Source organism: Podarcis tiliguerta (genome assembly GCF_965153285.1).
Source record: "Podarcis tiliguerta genome assembly, chromosome: 5".
NCBI classification, from domain to species: Eukaryota; Metazoa; Chordata; class Lepidosauria; order Squamata; family Lacertidae; genus Podarcis; species Podarcis tiliguerta.
The window spans coordinates 30,020,527-30,048,485 of record NC_139538.1 but is presented as its reverse complement, the minus strand read 5'-3'; the positions used below and the strand labels follow the sequence as shown (position 1 = coordinate 30,048,485).

The following is a 27,959-nucleotide window of genomic DNA, read 5'->3' as shown; positions in this document are numbered from 1 at the left end:
CCCTTTGGATTGACCAGATTCTGAATAAAAGCGCAACTGAGTTATTCAGGGCCCGAAGCTGCCCCGCCAATTCCCCCCCCCCCCCCTCGCCTGATCTGGCGGCACTGCGCCTTCCTCACCTTGGGTTTGCTGCCTCCGATTGCCCCCGGCCGGATGGAGCCGGTCTCCTGGTACCTGCAGAGGATCTTGGAGACGCAGCCGTGCGACACTCGCAGCTGGCGAGAGATGACGCACGGCCTGATCCCGTGGTGAGCCATCTCCACGATCTTGTGGCGGATGTGGTTGGGCAGAGGCCGGCCGTTGATGAAGACGCCCCCGAGCTGGTTGACTCGGCCTTGGCCCAGCGGAGTCGACACTGGACAGAAGGGGGACAAAGAAGAGAAGGCTCCTTCGGTATCTGAACTGCCTACCTCACGTACATGCAAGGTACAGCGACAGTTACACACGACACACAGAGACGCGCGTTCCAGGCAGCTTTCCCTCCCTCTTGCGATTGGTGGCATCGTTTGAGCCTGGCACACGGATCCTGAAACACTTTCGCTTGGAACTTTTCGGGCACGTGTTCAGGATTGCTTAACAAACGGGTTACCGGTAGTTACTCCCTGATACCGTTTGCTGTCTCTGTCGTAGCAAACAGAGGCTAAGCCGTGGCAAAATTGTGGACTTTCTTATATCTGTAAGAGATATGTAGTTCTGGGGCATTTTGATCTGTTTTAAAAACCGAACCGCGAAGGTTATATTTGTTCTCGGTCGGCTTCCACTGAATTTTCTTCCGAGGAAAAGTGCTTTGGGTATCAGTTCAATAAATATTTCTTCCTAGGTTGAAAACTCCCTAATACAAGCCGCGGTTTGCGTTTGGAAGTCTTTGGCTACCGCAGGTATTTTCCTTCTTTTAAATCGCTCTTTCTTTTCGTCGGAAGGAAAACATACAGTGTTGACAAGTGCTCTAAGTAATCGGAGTTTCGCCAATTCCCCCTTCAAAAGAAGCAATTTATGATTCAAAAAGATCCAGAAAAGAGGGTAAATATAAGTAACAGCAACTTTTCTGCAACTGGTGCTCGTGCTTCTCACTGTAGGAAGAATCTAAGCATCGTAGACATTTGACCACGGGTCTCCTGAAGTCTGCTAGAATGTGACAATCTGCCCCATTTTGAATAAACACAGTCTTTTTTAAAATAAAAAACCCCACAACTTTAATATTTACTTATATTGTTTGCGTTTCATATGTCGGGGCAGTTTTGGAAGGGAAGTGGTTGGTACCATGCATTTGGGAGAGGAATAGAAATGTTAATATTAAATGTTAATATTAAGAGTCACATGAAAACCCGATTTCGTTTGGTGTTTTGTATATTTGTTTGCTTGTTTCCGATTAGTTCGCTTTCTTGCCCACCTGCTTGTGCACCCCTTCTCCAGATCACACTGACTTGTTTCGCCCTGAAACAATTTGTACAGTATTGTTTCATCGCTTGCTTTAACCACCTTTAACGTTTTCATAAACTCGCTGAAGAGTTGCCAACTTCCTTGGGTCCTCCTGTCTGAGCTGATTGTACGAAAATCAACAGGCTGGGAAAAGAGCCCACCTGTTTTCAGTCTCTCTTGCAAGAGGGAACAGAAAAGTCCCCCACATTTAATAATGAAATCCTAGTTGGAAAGCTCTTAAGATTCAATTAATGGAAGGGAGTTTCTTGACATGTTTTGAACAAATTGCGAAGGTCCACACGAATCCTGCTGCGTGTTGCGCGGGTGTGTGCCCACGTGCACGAAAGTGAGAGTTTGAGCTGAGTTGCTTGACAGCACTTAAGGCGTTTTTCTACCTATTACTGTCCCTAAACAGTAGTCGTTGGAATTGCTAGTTTTGTGGTGGCATTACTGGCTTGTGCTTGTAAAGGCAGAGCCGGAGAAAAGTCCTGTAAACTTCCCTTATGCAAGGGAGTTTCTGGCGGAGTTAGAAATTTGGAGTGTCCTCCTGCTCTGACACTGCGACCAGGTTTAGTGACTCGCTCACCTACAACGCTTACCAGCCAGGTGACAATTCCACCCTCCAAGGAAACCAGGAAACCAGGAAATAAACTCGTTTGGAATCTGCGCTGCCTCTGCCTTCTCCAGTGACCTTCCTGGGTTTTTTTCCCTATCTTCTCTCCTCCCCCCCCCCCAAATTTTAAAAAAGTTGACGAAAAAGTAATGCGTATAATTCGTGGGTGTGTCGAGAAAGGGGGACATTCCTGTCTGCGCTTTTCCATGCTGTTGAAACTAGGCTACGCTCCAATCCAGTCTCCTTGGAAAGGAATCCCTGTTAATTTCGCTGGCACCTACTTCCAAGGAAGCGTGCCTACAATGGCAGCTGAAACCTTCTCTCTTGCTCGCGACCCGTTCCTTTTTAAGCGTGTGCACATCAACTTGTTTTTCCTCAACTCCACGAACTCAGGAGTTCAGGTCCACAGCCAGGCATACCCAAGTCGGCCTCATTGGCACCAAAGCAGGCCACAGATGCCTTCCCCCCTCCTCCTCCCCACCCCAACATCCCATTTTCCTGCTCCACGGTCTTACCTTCTAATGGGAACCCGCTGCGAGGATAATTCTGTCCGGGAGCTGGTCGCATCATCCTTGGGACAGCTCCACCCAGACTTGTCATTTTGGAGGCAGCTTGACTCTCTTTCAACGTATTATATCCAGGTATGGCGGAGGTTAAGAGGAAAGGGCAAACGCAGATCAGCTCTGGGAAAAGATCCGCAGAGAATGAATCGAGTAGAGTTGTTGTTGTTGTTGTTGTTGTTGTTGTTGTTGTTGTTAAAAAAGATATTAATAAAAAGGCAGGAAAGGAGAAAAGGGGGAAGGGATAAAGCTATGGGAAGGGGGGAAGGGGGGGGTCGTTGTCCCTGTTCTGTTTCTCAATCAAACGTGGTATCTCGAGGCAAAGATGTGGACGAGAGAGAAAGTGAGAGCGAGGGAAAGAGAGAGTGAGCAAGGAAAAGGAGGTGGGGAAAGTTTTGCCCGGAGAAAAAGGCTGCCGAGGAAGCCGCGAGGTGCCTGGTCCCTGCCGTGGGATGAGCTCACTTTGCTACGAACTGGGCTTGAGTGGCAGGAATGATTTCTTCCTGTTGTTGATACGAAGTGAAAGGAAGCTCCGCTCCGGAGTATTTATTAGTTCTTTCACCCCAAGCTTCCTTAGGATCTCTGCGCCGCGATTGGCCAGCCTGGAGACTGTCCCGTCTGGAGAAGACACGAGCTGATTGGACGACAGCGCCAACTTTCTCTTCTCCTCCTGACAATCGAAGGGCTCCGGCTTAGGAGGGTGACCCGGGATTTGCCTCTCTCTTCCCTTGATGAAGTGCCTTTTCTTTCAGAGAATGGCTGGACAGGAGAAAATGCAAGAGGAGCAGGGGAGGGAAGCGGCGGAGGAGGGAGGAGGAGAGGGGGGGGGAAGGACGGTCCCTTCCTTTTTTCTCCTTTTTTTTTTTTACAACTCCTCTTGGCACAATGCCACTGTGCAAGAGATTACAATGAGGAAGTAGCCAACCTCTTGCATGGCTTGGAGTCAGTGTCTTTCTCTGCCTCCTTGCCTCTCTCTTTCTCGGCCACCTTTTCTTTCTTCTGCGGAGAGGTTGTAAATGCGCAGCTGTACGCAGGGAAACTCAAGAGAAACTCCAGCGTTTCTCTCGAGACTGTCCTTTGTCCTTTCAAACTCCAGACTAGATTCCCCTGGGCGTGTGTCTGGCATCCAGCAAAACTCTCTCTCTCTCTCTCTCTCTCTCTCTCTCTCTCTCTCTCTCTCTCTCTTACTTAGCCCCCACTCAGCCCCCTCCCTTCTGTTTTCAAACTTTTCAAAGCAGCATTTGGAGGGAGTGGAAACCCAGCTTTTGGTGCAATCCTATTTTTAAAAACAAAACAAAAACCAAGAAAGCGACGGCGGCAACAGGAATCTTTATAGATCCCCCAAACGGATTCTTGCTTTTAAAAACTGGAAAGATAGGTAGGAATCGGTGTTTGTGCATATTTACGGGGCCGTGTGCTGTATATATATATATACATACACACACATACATATATATTGCACATTCCTATATATGTTTGCCAAAGTGAACTTTGCTAAGAAGCAGATCTTCCCAGGAATTTATTATAGCATTGAAACTAAACTGCTGGGAGAGGGGAAGGGTTTTTTAAAAAAAAGAAAAAAAAGGAAAAAGAAAGAGGGAGAGAAAAGACTGACTAGGAGCTGAAGTGACCACAGCAGGATATGACGCCAGGAGTGTTGTAAAGACTGTCTGTCTTTAAAGAAGGTACTATTGTGCATGTCCTTTTATTTATAACTTAGTAAGTGCCAGCAAACTCGCCTCCTTTGCACTCTGAAGTGCCAGCCCGGCTTTCCACAGGGCTTTTTTTATTTGCAATAGTCTATTCAGTAACTGTCACTCTCAAGCCTCAAGTTATTCAAGACCTTAATCAATCAAAAGGATGAGAATCGTTCAGGTTTCCCCCCCTTTGAAATAAAGGAAACAATGAGTTTTAGGCTTCAAGTCCCTCCCCACCCTACTTCTCAACTTATGATACATTTTATAATTTCTGAGGGGCGGACAATGTTTGCCCCGTTTTCTTCCAGTCATACAATGAAAAGTTACCCGTAAATATAGAATAAAGTAAAAGCTGGTAGAAGTCTTTAAAAGGCGGGTCAGTTCCTCCCCCAGTGATAACTTAAAAGGAGTCCATGTGCAAAAGGAGTCCAGTATGGAGTTTTTTTTTCAAAGTACTGAAGCCAATGCAATGTGAGTCTAGTCATTATTATATGGGTGGCTGCGCTCGCGGGTGCGCGCGTTTATATCGCCTTAAAAATATTTTGCTTTCCTGGTTAAAAGTCTCCCGACCGGTGGCTCCCAAAATCTCGGAATTCGTAAACAGATAAAGGTACAGCAGATTCTTAGTCACTTTTAAGACGGACGCATTCGTAGAACACTGTATTAATGTGTGGTTTTTGTACGTTACAAAGCGCTAACCAGGCCCTGAAAGGTAATGAAAAGTAAGGAAATGTGTCCCTAAATATATTTTCTACAAAAGTTGAAAAAGAAATAAAAGCTGCCGTTATTTTTGCTGTCGTCCACATATCATGGCCTGAGAGCAGACCCAATCCAAGCATGGCCTTTACTCCCAAGTAGCGCATTTAGGATGGAAGTGCCTGCGCCTTGTTCTTCCACAGGCACCCTAGGGCAGTCGGGGGAACTAACCGGATCTGGGAAATACGCCATGGTAGAAGAATTGTTGCTTCACAAAATACTTCGAATTTTCCAACCTACCTGCGCGCAACATAGGTTTGCAAAGATCACTTCTTATTAAGTTTCGAAAAACACGCCTCTAGCCTTTTCTGAAAATCCCCAAGTTTTTCTCGAGCCCTCCTGTTTTTGCCATGGCATTTGAAAGCGACTGACTGAACATGAGAGAACCGTATTGCTTGAAGGGCCCAGGCAACAGATCTTGAAGCGCCAGGATAGTGAATAGATGTAAATTGAATTGAGGCACATTGTTTGTTTGGAAACAGTTTCCCTCGAACCGAAATGCGTTTAAGATCAGGGTGGATACCAAACATTGATTTCAGAGCTGCTGAATTAATAGCACAGTCCTAGAGGTGTAATTCCACTGGGACTTACACCTCATAAAGTGTGCATAAGATTGCAGCCTTACAGTGAAATCTTATCTATGTCTACTCAGAAGTAAGCCCCAGGGGGCCAAGGGACTCACCTGGGACTTACTCCTAGGTGTTTATGAGCCCCAGTGATCCTCCATAGCGCAGAAAATATCTTCCCATACATTATTCCGTGTTCCTCGTGAACACTGTGACTAAAGGAAAATCATCTTCCTTTCCATGGGTGTGATGTCGTTTTATTTTTTAACCCGCTCAACCACATGGGCGCGCGCACAGGGTAATTACTACACCTATGAACATTTTTTTTTGGGGGGGATTGCACTATACGAACTCTAAATGGCAGCAATTATTAACTGATTTGATTCAGAGTAGTCCTATTGGAGTCAACAGAACTCCCAATGTGTTCTTTGTTTTGTTTTGTTTTACGATTCCCGATCGATACAGATCAATAGGCAGCCGGGATTCTACTGATGTTTAGTCGGAAGGAAGTCTTGTTGAATTAAATGAGACTTACTCCCCAGTAAGAGTGCATAGATGGTTGCCTGCGTTTCAGCCTGAAGTGCGCAGAAATCAGACGTGCGTTAAAGGAACGGAACCAGAGCGCGTGTTATATACCTAGCATATATAGACTCGTCAACAGATTCGTCAAGCCTCCATCCTCAGCTGTTTACTTGAAAGTAAATCGTCAACTCTCCATCTTGATCCTCAACTATTTACGTGACACGAAATTCCCATTGATTTACTTGCAATTCAGTTGCATCGGAGAGCCTGAAAAGCTGGAAGTGCGGTATATTGTTTCTCTGTCTTCCACCGTTTTAAAAAGAAAATTGTTTTAATTTACTATTAGTTCCGCCCTAATGACATCTCATTGCTCCCAACGCCGAGATCTATATTATTCGCCTGGTGTGTGTGTGGGGGGGGGGGGGTGTTGTCTGCGTGTATAACATAAGCTCATCACAATTGATCCTGCAGAGATAATGAAAGGGAGTCATCTTGCCAGGCCACCTTACCTTGCCTGTGCAAAACCAACTCTGAACCAAATTTGGCTGCCCTTTAAAAGCCAAACTAAGCTGGTTCCTGTTTGGACACAGTGCTTCGGGAAGCGATCCTGCCTAACTCTTCACCCTCTGGCATTGAAATGAATACGACCTGCTAGTGCTCTTGCGCAAGGTTCATTATTTCCTTTGGGGCTCGTGGATGAGAATCTCCCGGTGGGTTGTTGTGACCTCTGTTCTTTAATTAGCTCCCAGAAGTGCTCATCCCCCCTCCAGCCTACAGGCCCAAAGCACAGGTCGGAAGAAAGTCTGCATTGGCCTTAAAAGAACATTGAAATTCAAACTCGTGAACCGTAGAATTGGGCAGCTCGGGCGTATGCTTTTGTAAAAAGTTATGACCAAAACTTAGACATAAAATGAAAGTGTCCCTTTTCCTGCAGTGAAGCCCCAGGCCAAATGAACCCTGCTCCAGAATGCAATTTTGGATTCTACCCCTCTCCGAAACACATTTAATTGGAAGCTTCCGAAATATTCCACTGTACCATAAAACAAGGTTGCAATCCTGTTGTTGGTTCTTACTATATTGAAGCGGCCCAATTCAAAGTACAATGAAGGTTTAAATCACCCTGTACACACTTACTTACCTGAGAGTAAGGCTCAGTGAACTCAACAGGACATGCTCTTGCATAAGACTGCTGGTAGACTGCAATCCTATGCATATTTACCAGGAAGGAAGATCTACTGAATGGCGTGGGACCTGCTTTTGAGTAAATATGCCTAGAATTTCATTATAAGGTTCCTGTGCCTATTTACCATTAATATTAAGGAAGTGAGTTCTGAATCAACGTGCTTGGAAACGGGCAGAATATCCATGTTTCGGATGCGATCTTAATCATTGTTGAGTGGAAGTAGATTCCACTGAAATCACAGAATCATATAGTGGGAAGAGACCTCAAAGACCTTCTAGCCTAACCCATTGCCTGAAAGTCACCTCTACTGCCTCTGCTTAAAAACATCTGGGGAAGAAGGATCCAGCACCTTCCAAGGCAATCCCTTCAATCACTAAGCAGCTCTCAGGAAGTTCCACCCTGTGCGTGAGTGAAAAACAACAACTTTCTTCTCCTTAGAAGAGCACATGGACTCTGGTCCTACCATATGGGCAACAGAAAAGAGACTCGCCCCATCCTCGAAGTGGCCAGCCTTATAAAATAATAATAATAATAATAATAATAATAATAATAATAATAATAATAATAATAATAATTTATATCCCGCTCATCTGGTTGGGTTTCCCCAGCCACTCTGGGCGGCTCCCAACAGAATATTAAAAAACACAATAAAACATCAAACATTAAAAACTTCCCTAAACAGTGTTGCCTTCAGATGTCTTCTAAAAGTCAGATAGTTGTGTGTTTCCTTGACATCTAATGGGAGAGCGTTCCACAGCGCTGGCGCCACTACCAAGAAGGCCCTCTGCCTGGTTCCCTTTAACCAAACTTATTGCAGGGAGGGAACTTCCAGAAGGCCCTCTGAGCTGGACCTCAGTGTCCGGGCTGAACGATGGGGGTGGAGACGCTCCTTATACTGGGATTTGTTTGCCGGTGCGTTAGGTGCGCAGTGTAGGTCCCAGTAACACTTTCTTGGATCCCATTTCTCTGGAAATCCGTCCGGAGGGATTTACACACAAGGGAAGCCGCGGCGCCTTGAACAGGCTGCGAACCGGATTGCCCAAGAGTGTCCTCTCTGCATTGCTCACTCTCACCGCCGCCTCCCTTTCACTTGGGTCCGAGCCTGTGGCCACTGAGCCACGCTGTGGGCCACCAGCCTCTCACCCTTCGTCCCCCACCCCCAAGCCCAGTGTGGGCCGTCCGCCAGCTCCGGGGATCCTGTGCTGTTGTTGCGTCCCGCTTGAATCCGCCGGGTCTCCCTCCCCAGCACTAACATTAAGATATCTTCCCCCACGATCGCGCCAGCCGTGCCAGGCGCAACGCGACGCTGCTGAATAGCTCCATAGAGCAGAGCTTGGCTGGAGCTGCAGTTTCTAATTGGAACATTATTGCCCTTCAGGCCCCTCCGAGCGCAAAAAAATGGAGAGGGGGGCGCCGGTCTCCGGCAGGTCTCCATGCAGTTTTATAGCTCAGCATGCAGGAATTCAAGCCTCGTTTTCCAAGCGGCCTTCCGTTTGTTACAAGAAGCTCAGGATTGTATTCGGTAGTTATATAAAGAGAAAAGGCCCGGGCATCTGTGCGGCAAGGCTGGATGTTAAGATGGACATGCAACAGGTCCTCATGATCTGTATGGGAAATTGCAACTCCCGTCTAATGGAGGCGGGCGCAGTTCGGCCACCTTGAAGCACCTTGAAGCCCCGTGGCCTTTAATGGGCGAGAGAGTTAAGCAGGCGCTTAATTCTCTCCCCTGCTAAAGTCCCTGGGACTTAAGACTGCAAGCCTAAAAGCAGTCTTTCTGGAACTCCAGTGGAGCTTATCTCAGAGTTAACCCGGGTGAAAGTGAAATTCAAGTGTACTGATTGGGGCTATTTTATAGCTACAGAAGTCCTTTTCAAACGATATGCTGGGGGGAAATTATCAGGATTTATATACTGCTTAATCATCAAAATCTGAAAGCGGTTTGCATAAAATAAGGCGAGGGTGGAGGCGTGGCCTCTATAGCAATTTCTCTCCACGTGTACTCGGAGGCAAGGAGCCTCCGCAAGCACAGGCTTCCACTTCTCTGGATCGCGTTTTGAGGCATCCTCCCTCCAGACGTGTGAGCGCTTCTACAGTTATTCACGCGCCAGGGCGTAAGACCTTGCGCAAGCTTCCACGCTATATAGGGGGTTCTCGATCGCGTGGTTTCCCTGCCGCCTTTCAGACGTTTACGCGCTCTGAGTGGACGCTAGCAGAAGGGTCTACTCGCGCCGAACCCTCCCATCCCCTCTCATCGCGTGTTCACATTCAATGTCAGCAAACAGCCCCTCCCCCCCAACACGTGCCCCGCTCCATTTCTGAACTCTTGTTATTAACATGTGCTGCTGTTTTTCTTACTCGCCCACCTAGAAATACACTTTGACTTTGCTGTCCACCCCATAGCTGTCAATGTTTCCCCTTTTAAAAGGGAAAATCCCTTATTCCGAATAGGATTCCTCGCAAAAAAAGGGGAAAGTTGACAGCTATGATCCCCCCCCCTCCAATTTTCATTTCCTGGTGCTGCCACTATCAGCATAACGCCTGAAGAGGGTTAATAATCTTCCCCAAAACAGTAAAGGCCATCTCCTCCGGAGACAAGTCTCTAATTTAAGTGTTTCTCCCCCATAAATTAGCAAATTCAGAATATGTACAACCAGCCAGATTGTAGTTGCAGATCATTTGCAAATAACCAAAGGCTTCACTTCTGAGGTATCAACCCTGACATAAACTCTGACCAAGAAGTATGGCTGAAACCTTCAGATAATTTCCTTCCGAGGAGCCTCACGACAGGACGGATAAGATCTGAATTTCTGAAGGTCTGTTGTGCACAATCTTACGGTGATCTAATTATCAAGAACTCTGGGTGGAGTCCAGAATCAATGCAGTCATAGGAATTCTATCATTGGCTTTAATGATGCGAGGACTGCACCCCAGATAAACAGCTCGGCTCTTCCCCTTTCTCAAAGTGAAAAGAAGCCGGGCAAGGCTATGGTCTCGTGGTCCTACGAACGGCTGACCGGACAATTATTCACGTTTTCCAAACGAGGCCGGCTACCGGCTAGATGGAGACATCCCTTCGCGAGTTTCCCATCGGACAAAGTGGACCCGTCCTCCCAGGGCCGTGCATGGCAAATTGTCGACTATGCTTGTCTTACACAACCAGACGTTCCTTTCACGGGACACAAAGAAAGGGTTTCATTTCATGGGGATTCAGAATTGCCCCACCAACCAGAAAGTTTGCGAAACCCGGAGGGGAGGGTTGGGAGGAAAAGGGGAACAAGCACATTTAGCATCATTCTGCAGAGAAAAAATGCCAAGAATCGTCTCTGTGTGTGTTATTGGCTATCTGTGGTGAGTCGTTGGTGATAATATTGTGAATGAAAACGGAGACCTCTGAGAAATGATGGCCTCCCCCAAAAGCAAATATCATTCTATTTAGGCTTCTGCTGCCTAAACAAAACAAAAAAAATTGTGAACGAATAAAACAATCACACCAAGGAAGCGCGGTGCGGGAGGGAGTCCTGGGACGTTCGAAAGGCTCCCATTGGCTGAATCGGGCCCTCCGGCGTTCCATTGGAATTCTCCGTGCACTTTGGCATGAATGGCTCTGGCTACCCCTGCTGTGCGTAAAAATTTTCTCCTCTCTCTCCCGCCCCCAAGCCACCAGCAAGATCCTGGGGACCCGATCCCGTCCCGTCCCGGCTATTTGAGCGAAGAAAGGGCTGCCCCCCTTGGGCCTGTGGCTTTTCATTTCCCAAGAGGAGACAAAAGTCGCTCAACTTCTTCCCCTGCCCGGGAACTTGTTCACATTCCAGGCGAACGATTAGCCACGAATGCCTGGACCCCCATATTAGCCCAGCGGAGAGGATTTCACGCCTTTCCAGTGGAAATAGCTAAAAATGCTCCTGCTAATTATAGAGCTCTTCCAGGCCAGGTGCACTTTTAATTGGATTAGTAAGTGCTCAATATTAAACCTGCAGCACATCAAATGGGCAGGGAAAATTAGAGCTATTAACAACACCCAGGCAATTATTTATGGACGGTAACATTAGTATGTTTCTCCCCTGTTGGAAGGAAAAATATCAATTATGCTATTTAGCAGGCTTCCCACCCGCTCTCAAATACAGCAGAAAGCTTTCCTATTCCAGTTTCTCATGATTTTTCTTTAATAAAAAAATATGTCTAGCATAAAGGAACTTCTAAGCTGTTCGGGACAAGAATAACCTGCCAAATCACCTCCCGCCTCCTAACCTTTGGAGCATCTGTAAGTTTTTGCAAAGAATAATTCCAGTTGCTAACTTGGAAGTAAGATCCCCACCCCTCAGAATTAAGGGAATCTTGTTTCCGGGTAGCTGCGTTTAGGCTTTAGATTGCAAAGAAGAAAGAAAGATTTGGCGTGGCTGGTCCTGCGAAAGATTCCCTTATGGACCAGGCAGTTTTATAAGACAAGAGCACGATTCTGAAACGTGCCTCTCTTTATTGCACAACTCACGCAGAAAACGATATAGCCCAAGTCAAGAACTTTCAATTTATGTTGATTTCAATGGAGAGTTAGACATGCACCTAGAAAGTCCCCCCTATAGTTTTCGAAGCTTAGTTTTAGCTGGATCGTAAGCACACAATTTCAGTTCAGTCTTAGTTATTACTGGTTGTAGTTTAGCGGACCGTTTAGCGTGGTGGGTGTTGGTTTGCTTTTGTGGGTGTTTCTTTTTGAGCGACTCCCTCATTTTTCTCTCTCCTTTTATTTCCTGCTTTTATCCCACGATATAGATTCACGGCAGACTGAATGAAAAACAAGGCATGCAAAGTACCTTTTAAAAGTTATTTGTTTATTTTGAAAGTAAGGGTTGCTGATGGGGATTCCGCCCCCCTCCCCGCCCCCAGATCTGCAGCTCTTGGGGCGCAAGTGGATGCATTTCTTCGTGCGCTGGCTAAAGCTATTTTAGTTCGGCGCTTGCCTTCACTTCGTTGGCTTCCTAAATACGTATGAAAACGTCGCTCCTGCCTCCCAAATGAAAGTGTAACGTCTAGAATAAATTAACGCTGCGATTTGAGCGAAAAAGTGGGTGTTTTCAGTGCAAACAAATGGACCCTGCTAAGGAAACATAGGGGACGCTGGTGGCGCTGTGGGTTAAACCACAGAGCCTAGGACTTGCCGATCAGAAGGTTGGCGGTTCGAATCCCCGCGACGGGGTGAGCTCCCGTTGCTCGTGTCCCAGCTCCTGCCAACCTAGCAGTTCGAAAGCACCTCAAAGTGCAAGAGTCCTCCGCGACTGGACCTAATGGTCAGGGGTCCCTTTACCTTTACCTAAGGAAGCATAGACTTCTCTGAACCCAGTTGCCTCAAATTAGAAAATAGGAACTTTAGAAAGAAATCCCAGTGGCGGCAGGGTGAGGAACTACATTTGCCAACCCTATCAGTGCTTACTTAGAAGTAAGTCCCATTGAGATCAATGGTGCTTACTCCTTTGTGTATTTAGGTTCACAGCCTAATGATTTCGTATTTTCGTTTATTTATGTGTATGAAGAAGCACAACCATCCCTATTAACCGATTAAAGGTGGGCTAAGTAGATGTAAACCTTTTGGTCCAGTTTCCATACAGGGATCCTGTAGAAGCTTCCTGCGAAGTAAGTCTCATTGCATTGGAATAAGCTGGACTTGACTTTTGATTGGAATGTTGGACTTCTGAAAAATCACTCCCTGGATCCATCTGCAGGTTAAACGTTCTCAGGCACGCCGAGCGATCCTCGGCAAGTTTGCGTGGAGCTAACAGTCCCACAGAGTTTGATTTCCCTGCCACATTGCTTTGACTTGCACGCCCCAAACGCTTCGGCGTCGTAAACAGTAGTGGGAATTGAGACGCAGGTTTAACTTTTGACTCCCAGCAAATTGCATGAATCTCCCGCGCTTTGAAGTCAGTTCCACTGGACTCAATAGGAATTTAATTTCCAAGTTAAAGTGTTTGGGATTGGGGCAAGGGTTTGGAATCTCTCCACCACTGCCACCCAGTTATTTGCAAGCACTGAGGCTGAAGCTGTAAACAGGAAAACAATCGAGCAGTTGGGAAGCTGATCTCAAATTCGGCGTCCTCTTTTGTATTAAACATCATATCTGGAGGAAGTAACGCTCACTGATTTCAACGGGACAAACTTCCAGGCAATATTTTTAGGACAGGACTTCCAAACAAGATTTGACCATGTCTAACTCCCAGATCCTGCCCACCTAGCAGTTCGAAAGCATGTCAAAGTGCAAGTAGATAAATAGGTACCGCTCCGGCGGGAAGGTAAACGGTGTTTCCATGCACTGCTCTGGTTCGCCAGAAGCAGCTCAGTCATGCTGGCCACATGACCTGGAAGCTGTACGCTGGCTCCCTCGGCCAATAAAGCGAGATGAGCGCCGCAACCCCAGAGTTGGTCACAACTGGACCTAATGGTCAGGGGTCCCTTTACCTTTACCTTTAACTCCCAGATAGATCCACCACTAACAGCTCAAGCCCTATGCATGTTTATTAGGTGGAAAGTCAGCCTTAGACAGTTAATTCCATTGACACTAATGCCATTTAATTGGATCTACTACTCTTTGGTTTTCTTCCACAGGTAAATATGTTTACAAACTGATATTAAATGCGAAAGTTTCGCCGAGTTCAATGAGATGTTCAAGATGTTCCATGCAAGCTTTACTTTAAAAAAAGTCCCACTTACAACTTATTCTTAAACATGGAAGTTAAGCCTCACGGGCTTCAATGGGACTTACTCCCAGGTAAGTGAGTATAAGATTACAACCTTAATTGAGTGGGGTTTACTCCAAAGTAAATGTGCATGGATTGCAGATTTACCTCTTGTGAGCAAAAGAGCTGAAGAAATGCAAGCTGTCCAATTCTATCCATGTTTACTCGGAAGTAAGTCTGCATATAACAGGCCTTATACATAAGCTTGTGTGAATTAGTTTGCACAGGACTGTCCTATGCACACAAATATACTTGCAGTGCACTGTCACTGGAGCTGCATGTCCTCTCTTTATTTATTACAGTTTTTGCAAGGAATCAGAAGGGGGAAATCCATAACTAGCAGAAAACAGCAGACCCTAAATATACAGCTAGGGACTAAGTCTGCCATTCTACGCAGACTAACTTGGGGGGCGTGTGTATTGAACACCGTGGAAATTACTTCCATCAAGTTAGGCATAAGCTCAGGCTTCACAGTTCAGTTTTTCACATTATATCCTGGTCTGAAATCAGTGAGACAATTGCCAATTTAAGACGTCTGAGCTTATGGCACTTGTTGAGATACCACCCGCGTAACCCTCAGAATATTCGCTCATAAACTGAGTTCAGTTGGACTTAATGCCTGGTAAATGTGTATAAGGTTGCAGCCTTACGTTAATATCTCAGCCCCAAATATATAAACTCACTGAAATGCATAGCGGGGAATCCTGAGCAAACGTCCTTAGGACAGTGTGAAAAGCAAGCTTTACGGGGGTGGGGGGGACGGAATCAGCTACCCTCTCTTAGTTTTATCACGTAATTATTATGTAGCTGTGCGTAAAGCATTACTACTCTCCGTGGAGCATATGCATTGGAATCTGGGCTTTAGCCTGCAAATAAAAATTCCTTTTCAGGATTGGGTGGGGCGGGGGCGGGAGAGAGAGATAAATGGACCCCTCTCTGCAGAAAGTAATGATTAGCGGACTATAAAACGAGCGCAGCGGTCTTAGGGTACCCCTCTGTTTCCAAGCGAAGTCAATTTCCACAGCCAACCGACGCTCACCAGGCTAGCGGCATTTTTATGACTCCGGTCAAGTGGCACCATCTCTCCTCAAAGGGAACCTCGCCTGGAAAAGCAGCAGGAAATTCGTCAGGCCGGCCCTGCACGAGGTTTTTGAGCAGCGGTCCTTGGATCGTTTGCCGCGATCAAGCGCCACCGAGGGACAAACCTCGCCACCTCCTGCAGCGCCCAGATAATAAATTCCCTACGTTCTTCATAATGAGACGATCTTCTCCAGCAATCGAACCCATCACTCCAGTTATACCCAACATATCAGATCTCATTCGCCTGGCTCTGGTTGAGGGCAAAGATAATACACACAACTCACGGATTTATTGGGATTCCCTTCCGAGAATGTGTCCTTTTGGTGCGATGCTTTCGTCAGCTCGCGTCCCAAAACGCACTTGAGGGCTCGTGTTCTATTGAAATAAAGGGGAGCCTGCGGTCCAAGGATCGGAATGGTAGGTTAGAAATCCCCAAGCACTCTTACACGGATGTATATATGAGATCTGAGTATCCTTGCATCCCAGTTCAACAGCGCTTACTCTTAAGTGTACAAAGATTTGCAGTCTGGGCTGTTGGGGGCACCTTTCCTCCAAGGACAGCGGACAGTCATTCTATAAACTTAGGTTTTACAACAAGAGGAAACTTTATAAAGCAATCCCTGGCCACGTGCAATCCCAAAGGACTGGTAAATGGTAATTTTAATTGTTGGTTGCAGTAAGAACAGATCTGCAGTCACTGTTTAAAAAATAAAGACAGAAAGGCTCTTTGGTGCGGGACAGACTTCGCGCAGGTCCGTACCTGTGCACAGCCTGAATTATTCTAGAAAATAGAATAAACTAGGCACACTTTCCCTTAAATATGCATGGAATTGCTGTCTAAAGCTGCAGCGTATGCTCACTTATAAATCTCATTGATTTTATTAATCAATGAATCTCATTGATTTCAGTGGGACTTATTTCCGAGGAAACATGCATAATCTCTTAAATATTCAGTAGAGCGTTGTGTGAAACTTTCTCCTGAAAGGTTGCAAAGATGTCAGAAGTCCACAGTAACTCGGAGCAGGACTTTTAGTGTGGCTGTCCCTGTTCTGTGGAATAGTATGTTCCTGTTCAGATATGACAGGCGCCCGCTGGCCGCTATCTTCACTTTCCGGAAACAATTGAAGAATTGAAGACAGCTGGATAAATGAGTCTTTTCCAGGAGTGTCTAATTTGTATTACCTTGGTTCTGTATTAAATATAACTGCTGTTTTGTGTTTTAAACTTTTTCTGTTTTTATTGTATATCGCCGTGGTACATATCCTTGAGGCAAGTGTGTAGAAGGGATGATGGTGATGATGATGGTGATGGTGATGATGGTGATGATTAGGCTGCATGACTTCAATCCTATGCACCCCCTTTAGAAGCAAGCCTTACCGAACTCAGTGAAACCTCCTTCCCAGCAAACATACACAGATAGGATCCGGTTTCACTTGCAAGTTCCACAACAGGCAGAAAACGCAAGAAAACTGAGGCCACAGAAATCTAAAAGCTGAAAAACTTTTCAGTAAATCCTGATCGCTCGATTTTTATTTTTTTATCCAAGAAACCCGTTGGGGCGGAAAGGGAAGTGTCTGATGAGTTTTTAACGTGTTTATGTCTAAATGATTTCGGTAAGAGCCTCAACAAAAGCTTGCAACAAGTGTGTGACGTTTTGGTTGGTCCTAATACAGTGGTGCCTCGGGTTACATACGCTTCAGGTTACATACCCTTCAGGTTACAGACTCCGCTAACCCAGAAATAGTGCTTCAGGTTAAGAACTTTGCTTCAGGATAAGAACAGAAATCGTGCTCCGGCGGCGGGGCAGCAGCGGGAGGCCCCATTAGCTAAAGTGGTGCTTCAGGTTAAAAACAGTTTCATGTTAAGTACGGACCTCCGGAACGAATTAAGTACTTAACCCGAGGTACCACTGTAAAGGACAGATTTTTGAGTGATGTTTTTCCAGGTATTTTGGAGGGTTTATTTTTTTAAATGGACGAACTAGGCTACAGTTGCTTTCTTTGAGTTCAAGAGAACTCAGTCTCAGGTAACAATGTATAGGTTTGCACGCGCCATTAAATGGGAAACTCTCATCTTTGTTTCGGTGGAAAATGCTTAACAACCAAGTATGCCCGGCTGGAGTTTGGTGTCTCAAAGGTGAGAAAGAGAGAGAGAGAGAGAGAGAGAGAGAGAGTGTACACAAACACAAATACTGGACTGGCATCCAATACATTACCAGGCTAAGCTTCCAGATATTACTGTGAACATCCTAAATGACCTGAAGGACACCGGCCAGACCACTGCGAACACTGTCCCCACTGAAATCCAAGCATTTTTGAGAAAATGAATTGGAATCGGTGCTGGTCATTTATTCTGGATATTATGCTATTTAAATGCCTTTACTGTAGGTAGCCATGACTTTTCATAATGAGAAGGCGGTATAGAAATAGCTATATAACTAAATAAGCAACACGCACAGGGGGGTGTGTGTGTGTGTGAGAGAGAGAGAGAGAGAGAGAGAGAGAGAGAGAGAGAGAGAGAGAGTGTCCTGGTGTGCTTGAAGGAAAATGTTTCCAAGGCTGAAATCTAAATACTTAGGGATAAATCCTGCCGAACTCCGAGGCCCTCTTTGCATGGGACCGGAGTGGACGTCAACAAAACACGACCCATTGGGCTATCTCTCCTAGATAGACTCCCATAAAGCGCGCAGCCCTTCCCTCTGCCGCCGGCTGGTTAAGAGGCCACCCGCTTCCCCTCCCTGTTTCCCCGTCCCGGGTAAATGTGACACCCCCTCCCCAAGAGAGGGGAGCTAGCCTTCCTCTCCCCCTGCCTTTTTTTTTTTTAAAAAAAAGTCCTTCTCAATCAAGTAGCCCGAAGATTAATTGTTCGGAGGGTTCCTTTCACCTCCCTCGATTGCCGAAACATAATATGAGATGGCGAAAGAAAGGGAAAAAAATTAACAGTCAGGACCTAGAGAGAAAAAAGTGGGGGGAAGATTAACATTTGGGATCTTATGAAATGTAATCTGCATATCTAATTGATTCCCAGCATATCAGTTGAAAGGATAAAGATGTATATCTGCGCGATGGAGATTGCATTAATAGCCACATAAATAAAGGTTGGGAAGTCATCAGGGGGCCCTTTGAAGCTTGCGCCCCGCGCTTTTATGGCCCTGACACACTTTCGCAGCGCTCCCTCGAAGGACCGCCTTCGCTGAAGAAGGAGGAGGAGGAGGAGGAGGAGGAGGAGGAGGAGGAGGAGGAGGAGGAGGAGGAGAAGAAGAAGAAGAAGAAGAAGAAGAAGAAGAAGAAGAAGAAGAAGAAGAAGAAGAAGAAGAAGAAGAAGAAGAAGAAGAAGAAGAAGAAGAAGAAGAAGAAGAAGAAGAAGAAGAAGAACAACAACAACAACAACAACAACAACAACAACAACAACTCAGGAACTGAAGCATCTTGGTCATAAGAGAGAGACAAAAGGAGGTTAGCTGGGCTTTCCCTGTTGCTCACGGGTTGTGGACAAGGCAGGTGCGCTCAAGGGTGAAGAGCCTTCCGGGATCCCATCATCAGCGAAGAAATCAAGCGGAGACACAATTGGGGAGCCAGATATGTTGCAAAGAATTGCCAAAGAATCGCCCCCCAATCTCGCTTTCCCTCTCATCAGCTCCAAGGCGAAAAGGGAAAGGAGGCTGGATTTTACTGATGGATGGATTGGCCGCTTCATGACAAAATGAGAGATCTATGCCCTTATATAAAACAGTCCCACGGCCGTTAAAATAGCAACATCAGTAAATAAAACACAGAGCAAAACAACCCGGTGAAAAGAGTTATAGAAATAGCTTTCCTCTACAGACACACTTTGAAGAATGGATCATGCCTGAAGCAGATCCAGGCTAGGAAGCGCTGCGGAATATTGGTTCGATTCCTAGGAGAGGCTGGTCTTGAAAAGGAGAGCGTGGGACGCGAGGAAATAGAGGTCGTCTGTAGGCAACGCTAAGTGGGATAAAATGCCATGCAGGGTTTCTGCGGTCCTGTAGACTGGGGGGGGGGGGGGGAGAGAGAGAGCGGGCAAAGAAGCTGGACGGATTGCAGAGCTCAAATTCGCAAACGATGGGGGAGATTCGGGGTTTTAATTAGGCAGCCGAACTGTATTTATAAAATCATGCGTGGCATGAAGAAAGAGGACAGAGAAATGTTTTACTCCCTCTCTAGAACTCGTAGTCATTCAATGCAGCGGAATGTTAGAAGAGTCAGGACAGAGAAAAGAAAGACCTTCACGGAACGCATAGTTAAACTACGAACTCACTTCCACAGAAGGTAGTGGTGGCCTGGATGGCTTTAGAAGAGGTTTGGACCTTTAGAAGAGGTTTAGACATTCTTGGAGGAGACGGCTATTGATGACTATGCTCTGCGTCCATGGTGGAAGGCAGTACAGTGATACCTCGGGTTAAGAACTTAATTCGTTCTGGAGGTCCGTCCTTAACCTGAAACTGTTCTTAACCTGAGGTACCACTTTAGCTAATGGGGCCTCCTGCTGCCGCCACGCTGCCACTACCCGGTTTTTGTTCTCATCCTGAAGCAAAGTTCTTAACCCAAGGTACTATTCCTGGGTTAGTGGAGTCTGTAACCTGAAGCCTCTGTAACCCGAGGTACTACTGTAATGCTTCTGAATACCACTTCCTGGTAACCGAAGGAGGGGAGAGTGCTGTTCTGCTCGGATTCTGCTTGCAAGTTTCCCACAGGTTGGGCTAGATGGGCCGTTGGTATGATCCAGCAGGCTCTTCACCTGGCACTGGTGAGCAGCATAATGTCCATCTAGGTGTAAGTAGATCTCCTAGGATCCAGGAGACCAGGGTTATTGGAATCCCATCTCAGCCATGAAGCTCACTGGGCAACCCTGGGCCAGTCACTGCCTCTCAGCCTAACCTACCTCACAGATTCTACCCTGAACAAACTTAGCTGGTCTCTAAGGTGCTACTGGACAATTTTATTTATTTATTTCTACCTCACAAGGTTGTTGTGGGAAATAAATAAGGAGGGATGAAGAATGGACTCCATCTTGAGCTTCTTGGAACAAAGGTGGGATATAAACACGATAAATAAATAAGCCAGAGACTGTGCTGCACATGTGCGCTGCATGTGTGTGTTTTCATGCTCTGATGAGTGTGCAAGTGTGTGAATGATGAGTGAAGTAGAATGAAAGTGCCTGTGGGGTAAGTGTATATGTGTGCATAAGTTTGGCCTTCCCTACCCTGTTACATTATAGAGTAAGAAGGGTCTTGCTGAATCAGGTCAAAGATTCATCTGGTCCGGCATCCTCTTCTCACAATGCCCAGCCAGATGCTTGTGCACTGATGGACCTACATTTTGGGGGCCCTGTAGCTTGAACTGTTATGGGGACCCCTTCGCAACCAGCAACAAGGTCTGATTAACCGCTATCGTTGTCTTCAAAGGGGTTGTTCCACGGAAGATTGCCACATTTCCCCCGTGAGTTTGCGTTTTTTGTTATACACCCAAGTACTTTCGTGAACTCATTGTTATTCCTCTCAGGTCTTGACCTCTGCAAAAAGAGGGGAGATTACATTTGCCACAGCAGAAGAGTCAATTTAGCACAACACTTCACCTCTTTAACACCTGTGCTACTGAATCTCAAACTCTGGGATTCTTGAAATTCATACAGCAACAAAAAACTAAGCAACTTGAGCTGTGAGACTCAGATTGGGTCTACTAGACTTATGGGATACATTCCAGGTGTATGTATTTTGTAACTTAAGTCTACCTTCTGGGATCCATCTGTGAACAGAATGCGTGTGAGTAAACTCTTTTATACTTTTATACAAGACTGTGTCGTGTCTAATCTTTTTATGAGGGAATAAAGGGGAATTATCAGGAAGCTTATTTTAGAGGCTTATACAAGCCTGGCAAAGACGTTATCCACTGTACAAGTTTAAAAAGGGGAATGTTACTCTGCTAAATAGTAGAACTTGTTAACACAAGTTGGGAAGGATATAATTAAACAATATATCCTCTCCTGCCTCCCTGAACGTTCCCACAGGAAGCCCATGAGTGAAACACGGCTCTCCCCACCTATGATTCCCAATATCTAGGCATACCTCTGCCTGTGTTCTAGATTTGTATTTCCCTTCCTGTGGTCACAAAGCCCATGCAAGTGGATTATGGGCTTTAGAAGCACATCCAAAATAACCGCTGCTTTTAGTCCTTAAGTGGTGTGGTAATACCCCTTACAACTTTTTGTTTCGTTGACATATTATAATGCCATGTTGACACTTTTAACTGAACGTTGGAAAGGTTTGAGTCTCACATTTTAACACTTGTGAACCACTCTCTGGCGGGCAGATCAGAGGGCAATTGGCCACAAAGGGCTCATATAAGGCGCTGCTTGTGTAACCATATGTTCTAAGAATACATTTTTTATAACTTATGAAGCAGAGTCCTGCAAAGAGAAGGCTGGCACTCTTACACTCCCATTAAAAACTGTGAATAACTTTGTAAGCAATATAAATATTTCAACAAATTCCACATTAACAGGGCCATTAAGCAAACTTCTGCTTGGATGCCTCAAGGAGTGGTTAGAAAACAGGCGAACTTGAAGTCGAAATGCACAAAACCAAAGGCTACTGAAGACCTAAGGTCCGAAAGTCAGATGACAATCAATGGATTTGGAGCACTATTCTAGATGGAGAACGAATTCTAGGTGGGAAACGAATCTGTCACACCTGCAAGACATCACTTGATGTTGCAGTCAGACCTTATCGTCCGTGTGACTACGACCGTCTGTGATAAGCCACCAAAAATTAAGCTAGCAAACGGTACACAAAGGAAGCATGAGTCAGTACTGCGTCGAAGTTTTTTGAATACTTTTAAAGTGGATGTGTTTTAAAGCAAATCTCTTTGCTTTGCTTTGCATTAGTGCCGCGCAATGTTTTCCTCTGCGTCAGTGACCCTGCGCTATTTAATTGCAAGATAGGCTGATTGAAGAAGGGTGTTAGCAAAATGTTGCCTATCCTCATCCACCTCTAATGTGCTTTGCTTTGAACTCCTCTGCCTGAAGAAGAAATCTGTGTAACGCTAAAGCTGACATCCACCCTGGTCCAGCCAAAGGCTCTGCCTTTGGGTTTTGTGTCTGCCTGTTTGTTTGTTTCAGTCCACGGAACTAAATCAGCTACTGCCTGTGATGTCCTCGCTGCCACTGCGAGGGACCAGATACGCCTCCTGCCCTTCTTCGAGCAGCCTCGGTGCAGTGAGATCCGTGCGAGAAGCGAGGCCAGCCCAAGAACAGTAGCCGCTGCCGGTGTAGCTCATCTCCGGCGCTGTCTCAGGGCTGAAGAACCTAGTCTGTTTATGAATGGGTGTTTGGTTTGCTGGGCAGAGCGCCGACTAGCTGCATGGAAGCGCCAAGCGGGCTGGTGTGGAATCTCGGAGTGGGGTCACGACCTGAAATCACAAACCAATTCAAAATGTTTATTTTAGTCTCTCGCAGAAAGGCAGCGAGACCGCAGCGGGCAACCAAAATAAAGAATAAATCACAAAAGGGACACAACGGGCCGACCAGAAGAAAAACAAACTGTGTTTGGTCACACCGCAAATGGATACATTGGGTTCCTCCTCCTCTGCGGTCCTCCTCCGTCCTCCGCTTGCTTTTGGGATGGCGCAGAAGCTGGTGACGACCATCACCACCAAAGGGCCCAAGCTTGTCTCTGCTGCTATTACTTATTCAAAACCTCGCCTAGCCACTTTTGGTACTATGTTAAAGTTGAATTGGCTCCCCCAACTCCTGCTGAAATTCCTAAGGCTACTGAGGGCATGAAGGGATTGCTGAAGAGCACGCAGTCTGGCCGCATCAGACAACAGCTCACCGTCAAGGAAGCTCTAAGGAACGGCTAACGAAATCATAGGCAAACGTGGCCTGGTTGGCTATAATGTTTGAAAGTTTTTGTTTTTTTTAGTTCCTAACAGCGTCTTCATATTAAATTACAGCGCAGAGATGAAATTGTGGGGGGTCCCTAAAAATATCATTCAGATTGGGGCAGAATCAAACGACCGTGACATGAACGCTGACGAGCATCCCTAAAACAGTCCTTCTCTTCCTCCTCCTGTTGGGGGGTAGGGGGGGCTATTCAAATAAATGCTACACATAAAAAAAACCAAAATAATAAAAAACACAAATGGATACATTGGAAGAAAGCCTCCTCAAAATGCACCCACTCGTTCCCCCCTTTTTTCTGAGGATGCCTTGCTTCCAAATCAATAGGACCATCTTGTTCTTAAACCTCTTTTGCCCAATCTTTCAGCAAGAGATGAGAGAGAGAGAGAGAGATAGATCCCATATATGAGCAAGAATCCTAACTTTATTCTCAGAGAAACCACTGGGAATATTTATACCATTTATACTGGTTTATAATGGTTTATTCCTAAGTAGAAGTAGCAAAGCAGTCCTATAATTTCTACTCAGAAGGAAGCCCTATTATTATTATTATTATTATTATTCAGTCAGTAGAGCATGAGACTCTTAATCTCAGGGCCATGGGTTTGAGCCCCACAATAAGCAAAAGATTCCTGCATTGTAGCAGGTTGGACTAGAATACCCTTGTGCTGCCTTCCAACTCTATGATTCTCTGACATTTATTTAATATATTTACATCCAGCCTTCCTCCCAAGTCGGGATTCAAGGGTTCCCTGGTAAGTGTGCAGAATGGCAGCTGTCGTGTGCACAGGATCTTAAAAATGCGCAAGGTGTCACACTTCCTCACGTAAACATCTGAGGGCTGCCTTCCTTCTCATGCAAAATACTTAAAAGGAAGTCTCTGAACTTCCATGGCCTGTCTAATGTGGAATCAGCTCATTTTATTCCCATGGGGAGTTTTCTTTCTTTCGTAAAGTTCACTGAAATGGGTGGGATTTACTGCTGGGTAAAAAGAGAGAGAGAGGTTTGCTGGGAACACTTCCCATTTACAAACTTATCCTTTTTGGCGACACTGCAAGGGCTGCACATCCCTTACTTGGTGTGTTGCCTTTATGGGTGAGGGGTTGGGGGTGGGAAGATTCTGGGTGCTGCCTGGGAAAAGAAGAGAGCTCCAGAAGGGTGGCGATGTCATTTCACCTCACCTTTTGGTGGGAGCTTAATTTAGGAATGGATAGCAACAGAAGTGAGGGCGCTCTACATAAATACATGCTTGTATACTTGGTGGGTAGAGCTGGTTGTGTCTGTTGTATTTGTGGGAATGTTCAGGGAGGCAGGAGAGGATATATTGTTTAATTATAACCTTCCCAACTTGTGATAACAAGTTCTATAATTTTGCAGAGTAACATTCCCCTTTTTTAAAATTGCAAAGCGGATAACGTCATTGCCAGGCTTGCATAAGCCTCTAAAATAAGTTTCCTGGTAATTCCCCTTTATTCCCTCTTAAAAGAATAGACACAACAAAGTCTTGTATAAAAGTATATAAAATAGGTTAGTCACATTCTGTTCACAGAAGGATCCCAGAAGGCAGACTTAGGTTACAAAATATATAAATGCGGAATCTATCCCATAAGCAGGTACAGTGGTACCTCTGGATGCGAACAGGATCCGTTCCGGAGCCTCGTTCGCACCCTGAGTAGAACATAACACGCGACTGCATGGGTCGTGTTTTGCCGCTTCTGCGCATGCGCGTGACATCATTTTGAGCATCTGTGCATGCGCGAGCAGCAAAACCCAGAAGTAACGTGCTCCATTACTTCCGGGTCGCCAGGGAGCATAACTTGAAAACGCTCAACCTGAAGCATATTTAACCCAAGGTATGGCTGTAGGTCCTTTGTCCTCTCTTGGCTGAGAGCATCTCAGGCTAAGGAGATGTTGCTTCTTCAAGGAATGGAGTCAGAGAGAGAGATGGCTGCCTCCCCTGTGCTATTTTGTTATCTGCACTGGTGAGGTCATGCCCAACTCTGGTTACATGTAGAGGATGTCTGTTCGAGTCCAGGAGGAAACAGGAAGTTCTGACTGGCTGGTCCAGACACCCCCTTTTATGTCCACTCTAGGAATGTTTTATTTGACTGCTCTGTGTTTCATACCCCACAGTATTTTGGAACTGCTAGTAGTTATTATAGTGATTATACAAGGTGTTACCTGAAAGCTAGGTGAATGGTCACAGAAACAGGACAGTGAGAAATATTCGAACTTACATACCTTACAGACCTTCAAAGTAGGCCCCCTCTGATACAATGCACTGTTGACAACGTTGGTAGAACTGTTGGAAATTTCTGGAAAAGTCCTCTTTTTGGACTGCTTTCAGTTCCCTCATCACAGCAGCTTGGACATGTAAAATGTTAGAAAATCTGTGACCTTTCAGTAAAGATTTCAGTTTGGGGAAAAGAAAGAAATCCAGTGGGGTCAGATTGGGAGAATATGAAGGGTGGGACAACTCAGTAACCTCAGTAACGATTTCACGCAGAATATGCAATTCTTCTGCCATCAATCAGACGGTCAAATGCCGATCAATAACTCACGGACTCTGTCAACATTTGCCGTCAACATTTGCTCGTTGACGGTCTGCCAGACCAAGGGCTATCTTTGATGGTTTGCCGCCCTTCACGGAAACGCTTAAACCACACATGACTTTCGAGTTGCAACTTCATCTCCGTACGCAATTGTGAGCATTTCGTGGGTTTTCGATGCCGATTGTATGTTCAAATATTTATCGCTGTCTGATTTCTGTGACCATTCACCGAACTTTCCAGTCACACCTTGTATAATAGTATATTATTATTATCATTTTTGTTTCATGTTTAAGAGGATATGTGCATCTCTTTTAAAAATTGTTCTATTGTAAAATTTGATTTTTACTTGTGATGTTTATTTGAGGTGTAGTGGATGGGGTTTGGGCTAGGACGAAGCAGAACAGGGTTCAAGTCCCCACTCAACCATGAAGTTCAGCTCTTGGGTCAGCCTAATCTACTTTACAGGGTTAAGTAAAGGTAAAGGGACCCCTGACCATTAGGTCCAGTCGTGACCGACTCTGGGGTTGTGGCGCTCATCTCACTTTATTGGCTGAGGGAGCCAGCATACAGCTTCCGGGTCATGTGGCCAGCATGACTAAGCTGCTTCTGGAGAACCAGAGCAGCACATGGAAACGCCGTTTACCTTCCCGCCGGAGTGGTACCTATTTATCTACTTGCACTTTGACGTGCTTTCGAATTGCTAGGTTGGCAGGAGCAGGGACCGAGCAATGGAAGCTCACCCCGTTGCGGGGATTCGAACCGCCAACCTTCTGATCGGCAAGTCCTAGGCTCTGTGGTTTAACCCACAGGCAAATACAGAGCCACGCATACCACCTCGTGCTCCTTGGAGGAAAAGGTGAGATGCAATAATAAATAACGTATTTTTAGGACTTTGTAACCCACTTAAGAGATTATTTTTTTTAATGTGACGTGGCAGACAAAAAAGTTAACTAAAGATCCCCAGGACTGACTTGCACATCCACTGACTTTGAAGCTCCATTGATTCCATTTGGATTGTTTCCAAGTGAGATCCTGGTGTTCTACAGCTAGTGCACATTCTAAGCACAATTTGGAAATTGGGCTCTATTGAGATCAGCAGACTGGCTTCCAAGACCATGTGGGATTCGGGTTGTTAATGGGCTTTGACCCAATAACTCTCCCCTTAAGTAAAATGGGGACTAAGCATTTCTGATTAACAGCCAGATGCACTGACCCATTGCACCACAACTAATCAGTTACTTTTTTAATCCAGCAAATTAACATCTAATTTCACATAGTATTAGAATAAACGATTTTTTTTTTAATGTGTGCTGAAGAAAAGCAACAAAATTTTGATGTTGCCTCTTGCAATTAGAAACGTAAGAAAGTAGAAGCCAGGAATTACAACAGGGGGTCATTTGGATCCACTCCAATCTACTTGGTGGGTTGGTTATTTTACTGTTCAATTTATCATGGGTATCACATTATCACTCAGTACCAAGTAATACTTTGACTGGCGTGGAACTGCACGTTCTTCTCGCATTCACTTTTAAGCACAGTATCCTCCCTTGGGTTTGTTTTGGAGTGACGTCATGTGCTTTGGAGCAGCAACGTTTTTTTGTATACATTGTAATGCTTCATCACAAGAGGAAAATAGATGCTTGGCATTCCACTACTGAGAAGAAAGCCTCATGAATCGTTATGGAAACTACATTTTAAAAAACTGAGTTTAATACTACCGTATGAGAAAATAAAATATTTAGGTTACTACTGGTAGGGAAACTACTAGTAGGGCAGTAGTACTACAATAACAGTACTTTGTTGGGAGAACTATATGAATTTTCTGCTGGAGAGAAAGCGTGAAATCTTGGCCCCATCCAAGTCAATCACAAATTCCCTTTGACCTCAAGAGGGGTCACAATTTCACCCCCCTCTGCCCCTTCTGTCTTTAAAAGGACAGAGCATATTTTTAGAGGATTAACTGTGTAATCTACACGGCTGCCGGACTTTCTGCTTCTTGAGCTGATTCCATCAGCTTGGCTCCCATTTGTGATTTTTAAATCCCAGTAGAAGACAATCACCTCTCAGTTTACTGCAGAAAGGGAGTCCCTAGCTCAGGAGTCTTTTGTTTGGTGAAAGCAAGCATTCTGTTTGAGTTTCAGGAATTCTGTTCCTTCTGTCAGAAGATCATCTTAATACCTCTACATTTTCAGACCCACAGACTATTTACCAGATCTAGATAGAAGCAATATTGTACTATCAACCATCATGTTGTCTATGATCTCCATTGTAGAGCACTGGACTATGGTCATCAACATTAGCTAGCAGCGCACAGGTGTAATAAATGTGATACAATCCATCTACTATGTTAAGCATTGATGTGGCTGGCA

The 27,959-nt window shown here is 45.5% G+C and overlaps 1 protein-coding gene and 1 long non-coding RNA gene across 5 annotated transcripts in view; one reads left to right on the top strand and one right to left on the bottom strand.

The window, feature by feature from the left end:
- PAX3 (paired box 3) overlaps positions 1 to 3,337 on the bottom strand; it is a 106,196-nt gene extending 102,859 nt beyond the window's left edge. Inside the window, exons 1-2 of one of the 3 annotated variants that reach the window (XM_083442806.1) lie at positions 2,548 to 3,337; positions 120 to 355 (exon numbers count right to left, since the gene is read on the bottom strand). In XM_083442806.1, coding sequence (XP_083298932.1) covers positions 120 to 355; positions 2,548 to 2,632 — 321 coding nt within the window. In that variant the 5' untranslated portion in view covers positions 2,633 to 3,337. The remainder of the gene's footprint in view (positions 1 to 119; positions 356 to 2,547) is intronic. The other 2 variants (XM_083442805.1, XM_083442804.1) reach the window with 2 other exon arrangements.
- LOC310678759 lies at positions 299 to 27,959 on the top strand. Of its 2 annotated transcripts, XR_014511943.1 has the most exons (4): positions 299 to 426; positions 821 to 878; positions 13,911 to 14,073; positions 27,783 to 27,959. It is a non-coding gene; the product is annotated as an uncharacterized lncRNA (long non-coding RNA). The 2 variants fall into 2 exon arrangements; XR_014511944.1 differs by lacking the exons at positions 299 to 426; positions 821 to 878 and adding an exon at positions 8,722 to 8,838.